Consider the following 12,525-nt stretch of genomic DNA (forward strand, 5'->3'; position numbering starts at 1 on the left):
AAAATGGGCATAACTCACAGACGTTTTGTCCAAATGAGATTAAATTTTCGGAGGAGAGAGCTATGGTGGAGAACAACATACCTGTAAATTTTCATGAAGAAAGAACCAAAGTTGCAGAAGATATAGCGAAATTGAATTCCGTCAAAAAAATGGGGGAAATGAAAAGGTAGTGAAATGCAAAAGGAGGGAAAGTAAAAAGTTAAACATAAAAAATGGAAAAAAATGAAATTCGGTTTTCAAACTTCCATGTGCTGACCACAAGGTACATCTGACATGAAAGAATAGTTTATGACATGAAATCTGACATTTCTCTATTTTTTAAAGATATGGGCTCTATTATTTTATTGTCTTAAGAGATTTGGGCAATGATATGACAAAAAGATCCATGTTACATGGATCTAGAATCCCAGCTCTCTCATTGGTCAGGCCAATCTTTTTTTATTCACTCCTTAAGGGGCAAAATGGAGAGTCCATATTTCTCCTAATGTTTTATTTTTTTTGGTTTTTTTAACTCTCTTTTTTGTTGTTAGACTCACGTCTCTAGGTTCACATCTCTAAACTCACATTTCCAGGCTCATGTCTGTAGGTTCACGTGTCTAAACTCACATCTACTATAGGATCATGTGTCCAATCTTACATCTATAGGTTCACGTGTCTAAGGTCACAAATACAGCATCATGTGTTTAGGCTCACATCTAGAGGCTCACACCTTTTTTATATGAACTAGGCTTATGTATTTTATTTTTATGAAATAGGCCTACTTGGGGCACGAAATTTTATGCAATAGGCCTATGACAAAGTTGGTGTGCAATTAATTATACTTTAATGTCCCAATAATTATAAAGGATAAAAATTTTCTTTGGAATTTTAGTTGGTGTGTATAGATTTTGTGATAAGAAAATCCTTAAAGAACATGAGTAGGTATGTACTTACGAGTCCTTATAAGTCTTTAAGATAAATATAATGGGTTGGTATAGTATTAGGTATATACCTAGCTCTAGACTCATGTATGTGGACTCATGTCTACAAGCTCATGTGCTCACATCTATAGGTTCACATCTGCAGGCTCACATCTACAGACTCGTGTCCTTTTTTGCGGGACTGTGAGCTTATGTTCCCAACTTGAGAGTTGGGTTTGGCATCCCATTTCAATATTCTTAATAATTTCCATTTTCATAACATGCCCCGAGGTTGAAATGCATCTGTCATTAGTTGATCATGAACTAGTTTATTGAGTTTTTTGATATTTTTTAGACTTAATGAGAGGTGATAAGGGTCCTAATCTAGTTAACAATGGTTATGTAAGTAATTCAGTGTTATTATTATTATTATTTATTGGATTTGCATGCTTCTAAGCTACCAATTCAAACAATCCATGAAGAAATTATGAAATACATGAACATAATTAATTATCCCACTCTAATCCACACCTAATGGAGCTTAATGCTCATGTTTTTAGAGTGGATTCCACTCCTAATCACAATTGATAAGCTATTCCTTAGCTCAATGCAGTGAAGTCTTAGCCTTTTGGGTTCCAAAGTTGCAGATCACCAAAAAACTAGGGTTTTCCCTTTCCAAGAGATGAAAATAGAATGCCCTAATGCAAATAAACTTTAAAAACATCAAAACTAACACATTCGAGGCTCCAAAATTGTATGTTTTTTGGAGTGTGATGTCTTAATCAACACTGGGCAATATTGGGTGATCCTTCCCAAAAGCTTGAAATGGATGGATAAATGGAGCTAAGACCTAGGCTAGTCCTTTGTTGACGACACTATAAATATGTTCAAGTCAAGATCTTACCTTATCTTTGTTGAAGCATGTGTGGTTGGGCCTTGCCTTAGAGTCACAATTACAACTCGATGTGGGTGGTATGCTAGTTTGTCTGTTGTCCTTACTCGGTTATTATGCTAGTTTGTCTGTTGTCCTTACTCGGTTATTATACTAGAATGCTCCTTGCCAATGGGTGAAGGGAGAGCTCTCTTCACAAAGCTCTCTTGACCTAGATGGAGGCAAATCGAGATCTGTCTTCGTAATGGTTCTCTCTCACAAAAGTCAAAGGAAGAAGAAGTACAAGAGGGAAACCTATAAACAATCATATCCAACAAGCATGCAAGAGTCAATAGAGCACAAGAAATCAAGCAAGAAGGGAAGCTCACAAGTATTCTATTGCAAAAGGGAATGATGATGTATTGCTCATTGTAAAAAATGACTAGTTTTCACACTGGGCTGGCTAAACATATAAATGGTCTAGCCTCTATTACTAGTCTTAAGCAAGTATTCTATTACAAGGGAATGATGTTTTATTTCTTATTGTAAAAATGACTTATATACAAGTGACTAGTTTTCACACTAGGCTAACCAAACTTAAAAATCGTCCATCCTCTATTACTAGTCTTAAGCAAGTATGTACACAGCACCCGTAGACTTTCCATATTTGACATCAAGCACAAGGTAAGGCCACTTTATATGTTCCAACACCATCTTACAAAGAATTAATTCTCATTCAAGTAAGATGGCAAAGTGCCTTACGGGTAGGTCGGGCAGGCGAAATCATGTTAACCTATGGAGTGGTTATAACAGTGCTCAAGAGAGCTTTGTAGAAGAGTGGGTGAGCTTGGAAGAAGCCATGTACATACAATCATCAATGTAAAATTTACCAAGGTAATAACCTCTTAATAGATTGCCAAAAATTGAGCTTCATTACACTAGAACTCGAGGGGATAGCAATTCAACCAAGTTAGGCCTACGTTACCCCTCCTTTGAAAAACTCCAAGAATCTATCTCCTTTGATTGTAGAATTCGTTGATGCATTCCATGAGCTTCCTCTAAGCCTTTTTTACTAATAAAACAATGTCCTTTAACATATCAATGGCTTCTCCTATGATCGACAACATGTGACTAATACAAAGATAACTAAAATCTCCAATAAAAATTATAGGAAATTCATTACAATAAAATTATATTTGTTTTCTTCATTCCTTGCAAGGTTTTGCCTCAATATTTATCTTCAACATAAGCCTTTCTTTCCTTGCTAAACTACAATTACTCAAACCAAAGCTTCATAGAAATTATCCTTTGAATTCTATAAGCTAAAGTAAGACATGGAACATGAATATGCCTCTAGAAATTTCATGTTGATTCCCACACTGGACAAAAACCAAAGTATGATATTGACTCCGTGAGAGTCTACTCACAAACATTCAGATTATTAACTCCATCATGCATAGCATAGACTACATGCTATGGCATACCCATTCCTGTCATCAATACCCAAGAGTAGTTGTAGCTTTATGCATATAGATAAAAACTACCATCATGCATATCCTTTCTAGATAAACCACCATATTGTCTCTCTTGTATAAAGTCAACACTTATAAGAACATACATTCAACTTCCAAAAAGAACATAGAAGATATTATTCAAAGGAATCAATAAGAGTGTATGGAACTACAAAAACAAAGAGAAGAATTGGAGAAAATGAAAGTATACATTGCAAAGCCACTTCAACAAATGCAAGAGTGCATGGAGTTATAAAAACAAAGAGAAGAATTGGATAAAATGAAAGTATACGTTGCAAAGCAACTTCAACAAATGCAAGAAACTACACCATGTATGGTACAGTAATTGATAATCCTTATTTTTATTATTTCTTTAGTATTATCATTGATGTGTGTGTGTGTGTGTGCATGAGGAGAGACAGAGAGAGAGAGAGGACTAAGATAAGTTAGTTTGAACATCTAAAATTACTTTCCATATGTGAAGGACAACGTAATTGAAGAAATGTTACCTATCTCCAACTCCAAACAAAGAAATGCTACCTATCTCCAACCCTAAACAAAGAGGCACATGAAAAAATACACTTGACTAGGCTAGTGTTACTTTATGTAAGTTACCAATTTAGGCAATTTTTTCATATGTTATGTAAATTAATGGACTTAAATGGTCACCCATTGTGTTCATGTTGAATATAACAAATGTTGGAGGTGCTGACAAGCCATGACAAATGTGCTAGTGATTCCATTCTTCAACTTTGCATGGAGTGCGTCTCACAAACTTAATTAACACTTTTTAGGATCTATTCCACATATAGTTTTCTAAGTACTGAGATTTTATAAAATTGTTCTTTTCTTGGTGCATTCATCTTTTTGAGATTCAATTAAAAACATGATTTATCAACCCTCTATTCCTTCAAAAATGTACCAATATGAGAGTTCAAAAACAAGAGTTGCATAGAGAAGAATTTTTTAAAGACAAGAGGTTGTGAAATATCTTCCCACATATTCCTTTCAATTCAAAAGGCCAGGCTGAAAAGTTTTATATTAAGAGAGATTAATTTTTGTACCTTTTTGGACTTTAATATGTTGTAAAGACACACTAGACAATAGTAGTATTTTTAAATGGATGACCTTAAAAATACGAAGATAATGCATATCAACTATTTGACCTTGAATGGTCATGAAAAGCTTGTGTGTGTGTGTGTGTGTGCGCGCGCGCGCACACGCGTGCGTGCGTGCATGCATGCACAAGTTCTCCTACTTCTTACTAACAATTTTAAAATTAATGTTGGTTAATTGAAATATGATATAGTTGCGAGAATCTATGTTGGTGCATTGGGGCATGCATTTGCAAACGATCTTATGAATTTGAGGTGGAACATCCTCTTTGGTAGTATGAAGGCCCATTATTAAGGGTTAGGTCAAAAGATAAACGTCTTAGTGCCTATAAATAAATCGTACTTGGTGTGAATATTATCATTAATAATAATCATTGTGTTCATGTGCAATCTCTCTCACTTCAGTTCTATTACATCTCTCTCTCTCTCTCTCTCTCTCTCTCTCTCTCTCTCTCTCTCTCTCGTATATCCATGTCTATGCTTCCACACACCATGGCTTCATCTCTCCACCTCTCCTTCCACTTGAGTTCTATTACATCTCTCTCTCTCTCTCTCTCTCTCTCTCTCTCTCTCTCTCTCTCTCTCTCTCTCTCTCTCTCTCTCTCTCTCTCGTATATCCATGTCTATGCTTCCACACAACATGGCTTCATCTCTCCACCTCTCCTTCCACTCTCACTCCCTCTGGTATCAAAGCTAGGCTCCATTCCATTGCGATGCTTCACCTTCTTCCCTGCTGCATTTTTAGGACCTATTACTTGCCATATGATGTCTTGCTGCGTTTTTAGGACCTAGTATCCACATATGATGTCCTATACACTTGTGTTTTAGCTTCTCTCTGGTTGCTATGTTTTAGCTTCTCTCTGGTTGCCATCATGTAGCACCCCTTTCTATTTGTTTTCTTTGTCGGCTCTGACAAGCCTTCACGAGTTGCATTTATTTCCTCATGTAGAAGCTCACACATCTATCTTCCATGGGTTTTTCGAAGTGATGCTCACACGTAGCCCGTACAGCCACCTTATACGCTATGTTTTCTCACCCATATAGCCACCTCTTCTTAGCCACCTATCAGCCCATGCAACCACCTTATTATGCTCATGTAGTTGCCTTATATATGCTTGCTTATATAATCTCATCATATGGTGTTTTTCATATGTTGTGACCACTCCATAATTAGCATTTTATCTCATGAAGATTACCATGCAATAATAGCCCATACAATCAGCCTTTTTTTAAAAGAAAAATCATGTGTTGTAACCAGCATACATTCAGCATTTCTTCATCAAGAGGACCCTCTTCTATGATCCACAAGATTACATGAACCTATAGCTTTATCAGGCCATTCATCAAAGGTCTTCTGTAGTGTTCTGAAGCATGGAAGCATACTTCATCAACATCATTCCAATGGTTCTCTACTAATAAGAAGTTTAATGGATCATAAGCTTTTTCAATGGTTTGCTTTCTTCAAGCAAAAAGCACATGCCGCACAAACATGTGCTTCAACTCATGATGCTAAGACCACCACAAAGACTACCTCCTATGAAGCCATGGGATCTTCTGGATTCAACATTGGTACTTGTCTCAAGGCATATGTGTTCAGCATGGACACTCACTTCCTTGACGAACACATCCAACTTTGGTTCCTCTACTCTAGCCCATGAGCCTAAAAGGATGACCCATGCATCCATTGCATGAAAACATCGCCGACAAAGAATCTTCACCAATATACGTTTGAGGGGGGGTTCTTCCCTAGCTTTTAATCTATTTTCTATTTTATGTTGAGTCAAGAGTTCTCTGCCTAGGTTGTCCCCCAAAATCTAAAATTTTGGATGTGCAATGCCTTGATGTTATAAATGTCAAAGTTGTATTTTTCTCCCAATTAGGAGTCAAGAGTAGTGACTAAGAAATAATCTCAACTTCTATCACCTTAAGTTAGGAGTCAAGAGTAGTGACTAAGAAATAATCTCAACTTCTATCATAAGGTGCAGGGGAGGTGCGCATGGCTAGGTCGCCTCTTTGCAATGATGTAATGGAGTTGGAGGTTGGGTGCTTTTTTAGCGTTCACGTCTCACCACCTTCGCTTCAAGGGGAGGTGTTGGAATTATCAAAGCCTGTGGTGTGGGTTGTGTCTAGGTTGTTTTGGTGTGAACATCCTCTTAGGTGTGAGTGCCTCTTATTAAGGGTTAGGGCAAAAGATAAAGGCCTTAGTGCCTATAAATACATGGTACATGGTATGAGTACTATAATTCATAATACAATCATTTTGTCCATTTGCAATCTCACTTCAGTCCTATTCCATCTCTCTCTCTCTCTCTTCCATATCCATGTCTATGCTTCCACACACATGGCTTGATCTTTCCACTCCCACTCCCTCTTGGACCTAGCCATGTTTCCAACAACAATCATTCATAGTAGTATTTGATGGTTGTATTATTTCACCAAAACTATGATGTTTCCAACAACACAATCATTTATGGTAGTATTTGATGGATGTATTATTTTATTGAAAATAGGAGTCAATTCCATGTGAACTTTTGAGCTGAAAAATTAATTTGTAGTGTGTGAATGATGTGTTCTTAAACCAAAGAAAGAAATTGGATGTCAACAAAGCCATTCATAGATGAGCACAAAACAAAAGACGAATACTCGGAACCATCTTTATTATACACATACTACAAGAGCACCAAATTATGTAATTTATTGTGCTTACAAACGCCCTTTGTTAGCACTTCATATTTGAAATACCAAGATATGGTGAGTAAGAGGAAAGCTACAAGTATAACAAAAAAGTGATAGTGGGGCGGTTAGAGAAAGACAATACCTAATCACACTTTGAAAAATGAAACTATTTTAATCACTCACGTACTAACAATTGGATATCAACCATTTCTATTGAACTCAACTCACCTAACATACCTAGAGGTCTCCTTTCACATTCTCCACAATCATCAATGTTTCATTAGTATCCACGTCCAAGTTGAACGTGTGCACAACCTCAAATCATGACTTTGTTTTGATGATGGATTCACAATTTGGTCTATTGTTTCAACACAGCCTCTGGTTAGAAATATATCAAAAATCTAAATTGTAATATTGCACCATATTATTGAGACACATTTTTCCCCTGATGCTTTTCCCATCCTTCTATCTAGCCACTTCCAAAGCTTGCACTTGGCCATGTTTATATACATTTGAATGCAGCATTCAAGCTTTTCTTGGAACTAGGACTTGTGGCACTTTCTTCAACTGTTCCGTTTTTCCATTTCTTGGGAACTCCTCGCATTTTTTGTTCTGATGATTTGCCAGCTAGTTCATATGTCAATCCTCATCATCCCTTCTAAATAATCGCTATGTTAATTCAACTACTCCTTTCTCAATTTGCATTGATTGCTGGATAACTCTTGTTGGGGTTTTCCTTTTGATGATATACTCACTACCTCACAAAAGGACATACTCACTACTTCAGCCACTATTGTTTGCCACTTAATCTCCACTAGAATCACATGTGAACTTCAGACCTTTGGTTTGTTCCTTCTGAAAGGCACAATTCATGCAAAGACCTAGTAATGAGAAGGCTCAGCTTTATAGGTAAGGGATTAGTCAGATACTAATGTTGAGGTATTTTTGGAAGAGAGAACTATGCAGGATAATTGGGGCCAAGTCAGACGTGCATGACTTTACAGCTATCATTTCCAACATTTCTTGGAGGGATACTCCCAAAAAATTTAGAGCCTATATGCTTTGAGATGCATAAGGAAGCTTCATCACATGATCCCATGTAAGATCCGATAATATGTAGACATCAAAAGCTTCAAAAAGATGGCATTTCATACCCACTCATATTTTAAATCCAACACATGTAATTAAGTGAACAGACTCACATAGTTCCTAAAATCATGCAGTTTCAGCAAATTCCTCCCAAGGTAACACAACTGGACCAAGATATGCCAATGCAAGACAACTAAAAACATGGTCGAGCTATCAGTGATGGTTTGAACACGCAGAACTAACATAGTTATCAAGCCAGTGGATGCCAGCAGGAGCAAGCCCGTGACGTAAGCCTGCAGGGGGGCCAAACAGACCTTGTATGGTTGGTTGCAAAGTAGAAAAGGTGACGGCAGTTGGTGTCACTGCAACTGCTGGCTGCATCTTCTGCCTGTTTACAAGGAAGAGCAATGTCCACCAGTCATTCAGTTGATAAAGATACCGTGTTCTCTAGAAGTCTGCATGGAAACAACTCACACTGACACGTAACTATGAATGCAATACCTGTTTGCAGTGCAGGCAGCTGGCAAAGAAGCTTTCATGGGAACAGCGGAAGGAAATGCTCGTGGGATAATATGTGGAGAAATCGGTGCAACAGCTGAAAAAAGAAAGAAGAGAAAGCATGAGCATGCAAAATACACAACACCAGTCACATTATCAAAAAAACAATCTCCCCCCTGACAACAGACCTTGTAGATTTGCAGGTTGATGCGCTTCAGACTGAATAATAGCATCATTTGTAACTGTTAAGTTCTTACTTCCCTGCTTAAATGAGCAGATTGAGCGTGAGGGCATTGCAGTGCAGATGAGCTTCTTGTCATCTAGCAACAAGAATATTACACATGCACAGACGCAGGAAACAGCTAAAGGGACGACTCCAAAAACTCCATGCAAGGTACAATATGCAGGCATAACACCACCATCTTACCTGCTTGATACCTCCAGTATTTCCAACATTTTTTATCCCTATGAAACCAGATGATTAAACTTTCATCAACCCAGAAATTTGATTCATAAAAATATTCACATCTCAAAACATGTCTACTGCAAACCTGACAATATCGGATATCGTTTTTTGGGAGCAGTCCAGCCAACAGACAACTCTGTGTTCGGCTCCTGGTCTACACCTGGTGTAGCATCGGCTCTATTATTGTTCCATGGAATGATATACATACAGCATCATACCGTTACAGGCATTCCAAGCAGAAAACGATATGTACTCACAAGATTTATCAGCATGGCATGATTTGATACGTGGATATATCCTCGTAGACATGAACACCGAGTCATGACTTTGCACCTGTAGCATAATCGTTTAAAAAAAAAAACATATCACCTTCTAAGTTCATCCGCAATATGATGACATGTATTACTACTAGTTAAAAAGCTAGGACCATTATCTAGAGCATAGGAAATCCCACTCATGACATCGTGACCTAAACCTCAAAAGACTAATCTAAATAGATCTCTTGATTAGTCCATTAAGCTTTCAGCGCTGATGGCATAAGGCTGGACTTCTCTTGTGAGTAATTAAGCAAAATCCAAATATAGTAATCCATTGGTGTAGCCTGTATATAATGTAGAATCCTGAAAATTATGTGGTAGCCAATTCATGATATGCGGACTTGACTAGAAGCCTATATTATATTGTACAATGAAGTCATCTTCTTGGACACAACATAGTAAGCAAGGGAAATCTTCAGCCCCAACAGTTTCAGTGCAGCAAGTCCGCTCCTCTCTCCCTACACTCTTTTAAATGCAGTTGATTATGTTGTTAATCAATACAGTGCTTGATCTTCGAATTATCTTAAGCCCTTCCATAAAGCCACCCCCCACCCTCCTTTCCCTTTCCCCCCTTTTTAAGGGCTAGCCTTGTAAGAACTCCCCTGTTAAGGGGTGGGGATTATGTCTCTGAAGAGCCTTAGTCTCTACTCTTTTTGCATTTTGGGAATGAGGGACAGGCAGGTAAGTTCCCCCATTTAAAGGGGTGGGGATTCATCACTAAAGCGCCTCAATCTCTACTCTTTTTACATTTTTCTTTCTGCTTTCAATTTTTTTCTGGACTCCTAAATGCAAGAGCACAACTACGTTGCTACTGCTTCCAAGAGAGCAGCATTGCGATGATATTAAAAGAAGGCGAATGATGGTAACCCGTAAGCCATAAAAAGAGTAACAGACCAAACCTTGAAAAAGGGATGCTGGAGGACCTTAGCTGCAGTGGGTCTTCTCTCTGGATCCCACGTGCACAAGGCCTGCAAACAAAGCAATATGAGTGCAAAACAATCAATACAGCCTAGGACAACTATCTTACATCGGTCTCACCAACCGCACTGTTAACACATGGCAACAAGGGTTGTTATGATCTTGTGAAAAGCAATAATCAAGGGACAGCATGAACCTTTTTTTAAAAGCACAACGCAAGAATACCAGTATAAGGTCAATTGCATCCAAACTTGCAGTCGGTATCAGCGTAGATATATCACTTGTGGAAAACTGCATTAACATGGAAGCTACCATTAAATCTGCACTGCTAAATCAATATCAATAACACACTCTATAAGTTGATACGATGTGATCCCATCTGTCATTGATGCTCATACATGCTTGTATGTAAAATGCCCAAGACCAAACCTGGGGGAATCGAAAGTTCATGGAAGCAGCGAGTTCCATGCCTTGAGGCCATGTCTGGTGATTTGGTGTACCAATCACACTGCAAATTTTGAAAATTTGATCCAGCTCACTGAAAAACTAGCCACTATATCAGGCTCTAATTTTAAGTTTCCCTATGCAGAATGCATCTATCAAACTAAAAAATACTCGAGTTTGCTAGAAGAAGAGCAGGTGATGCAACCTTTCCCCAGGAAAAAGAGGTCGAAGATTGAAAAGCTCTGCCATTATTGCTCCCATTGCCCACATGTCTGCACAGTATTAGTGTTAACCACAAACTTGTCCAACTTTGGTTGTAAAAAACCAGCAAAACAATCAGAAGATTCCAATCACAGGGTCAGGACTCAAAGAGTACCAATGGCAGGACCATAGGAACGTGCCTGGAGTAATATTTCGGGTGCCCGATACCTTAAAAAATGTCAACACCAGTAATATAGAATGGTAAATGAAAGTCAATCTAAAAACAAACCCCTACCATATACACATTCATATATGGGTTACCATCTAGTGGAAACATAGTCAGTGTATGGTGGCTTGGAGTCAACTTCCCGAGCCAGTCCAAAATCCGCAACTTTGATCAGGTCCCCTGTAACCAGCAGGTTTTCTGAAGTTTAACAGCCAAAAAACACATATAAGGGGGTCAGAAATTTGCACAACAGTGCACCAGTGTAATCTCCATAACCTCCACATTTACAAACCGCGTAAAAACCCTTGTCCTGAAGGGAATCACCTGGCTTCAAATCTCGGTGAAAATACCCATTCCTATGCATGTACTCCAATGCTTGGAATATCTGGAAACACCAGCTCCTTATTTTTGATTCCGATAAAGGTTTGTCGTGATCTTTCATGACTTGATACAAGTTAAACTCCTGATTCACCCATCAACACCATATAAACATACCACTCGTAAGGAAACCGTTGGGCTTAACACCATGACAATGGGACATGATTATTCCACCCATCAAACCCTATCAAAATAGTCAAACATGAGTGCTGCGAAGATGACCATTGATACATACCATGTATTCAAAGATGAAAAACAGCTCGTTGTTCTCCCTAACAACCTCCTTAAGTCTCACAATGTGGGGATGATTCAACTTCTGCAAAGACTGCATCAGATATAAACGTAAAAATTATGAGAAGAAAAATACAAGAAAAATGATGAGCATGTACAAGATGCTGCACATACCTTTACCTCCCGCAAACTCATGCATTCGTCCCATGAATAATACTTCCTCTTCATTTTTTTGATAGCACCCTGGCCATAAAAACCCAAATAGAAAGTACTTAGTAGGTACAACTTGAAACACCCAGTTCCCCACCATCCACGGCACCAAGATTTACCACAAAGACCACAGAAGGTGAAAAGCATAAACTTACAATTTCGTTGTTATGGATGTTAAGTGCTTTCCACACACTCCCATAAGTCCCATCCCCCAGCAGCTTGATAACCTTGTAACTGTTTTTACAACAAAAAAAGCTCCATCAATTGCCAGGTCATTCAATCTGGAATGCCAGCTCATTTTATCTGTATTTTTGGGAAAAGAAAATGGGGGTAATGTTATAGAGCCTTACCGATGCATGCTGACCACTAAATAAAATAACTAGGAAGGGTCAGGTCATATATTAGTTAAAAGCATGTTTTCGAAATGACAAAGATGTGCTTTTCTCAAGTCACTGTATCTGCTGTAAATTTCCTC

At 38.2% G+C, this 12,525-nt stretch overlaps 1 protein-coding gene across 4 annotated transcripts in view; it reads right to left on the reverse strand.

The window, feature by feature from the left end:
- Positions 1-8,200: 8,200 nt before the first annotated feature.
- Positions 8,201-12,525, reverse strand: part of LOC147604294 (cyclin-dependent kinase F-4-like) — a 5,528-nt gene continuing 1,203 nt past the window's right edge. For 2 of the 4 annotated variants that reach the window (XM_086795587.1, XM_086795588.1), the window contains exons 2-18: positions 12,401-12,525; positions 12,206-12,284; positions 12,015-12,083; positions 11,845-11,934; positions 11,556-11,694; positions 11,327-11,429; positions 11,181-11,233; positions 11,010-11,076; positions 10,790-10,898; positions 10,586-10,651; positions 10,342-10,410; positions 9,383-9,458; positions 9,211-9,285; positions 9,087-9,124; positions 8,848-8,920; positions 8,663-8,756; positions 8,201-8,549 (exon numbers count right to left, since the gene is read on the reverse strand). The exon at positions 12,401-12,525 is cut by the window's right edge. In XM_086795587.1, the coding sequence (XP_086651713.1) occupies positions 8,375-8,549; positions 8,663-8,756; positions 8,848-8,920; positions 9,087-9,124; positions 9,211-9,285; positions 9,383-9,458; positions 10,342-10,410; positions 10,586-10,651; positions 10,790-10,898; positions 11,010-11,076; positions 11,181-11,233; positions 11,327-11,429; positions 11,556-11,694; positions 11,845-11,934; positions 12,015-12,083; positions 12,206-12,284; positions 12,401-12,408 (1,383 nt within the window). In that variant the 5' untranslated portion in view covers positions 12,409-12,525 and the 3' untranslated portion in view covers positions 8,201-8,374. The remainder of the gene's footprint in view (positions 8,550-8,662; positions 8,757-8,847; positions 8,921-9,086; positions 9,125-9,210; positions 9,286-9,382; positions 9,459-10,341; positions 10,411-10,585; positions 10,652-10,789; positions 10,899-11,009; positions 11,077-11,180; positions 11,234-11,326; positions 11,430-11,555; positions 11,695-11,844; positions 11,935-12,014; positions 12,084-12,205; positions 12,285-12,400) is intronic. The other 2 variants (XM_086795589.1, XM_086795591.1) reach the window with 2 other exon arrangements.

The sequence above is a fragment of the Cibotium barometz genome, chromosome 62 (genome assembly GCF_041138505.1).
Source record: "Cibotium barometz isolate CiBa-2024 chromosome 62, ASM4113850v1, whole genome shotgun sequence".
NCBI classification, from domain to species: domain Eukaryota; kingdom Viridiplantae; phylum Streptophyta; class Polypodiopsida; order Cyatheales; family Cibotiaceae; genus Cibotium; species Cibotium barometz.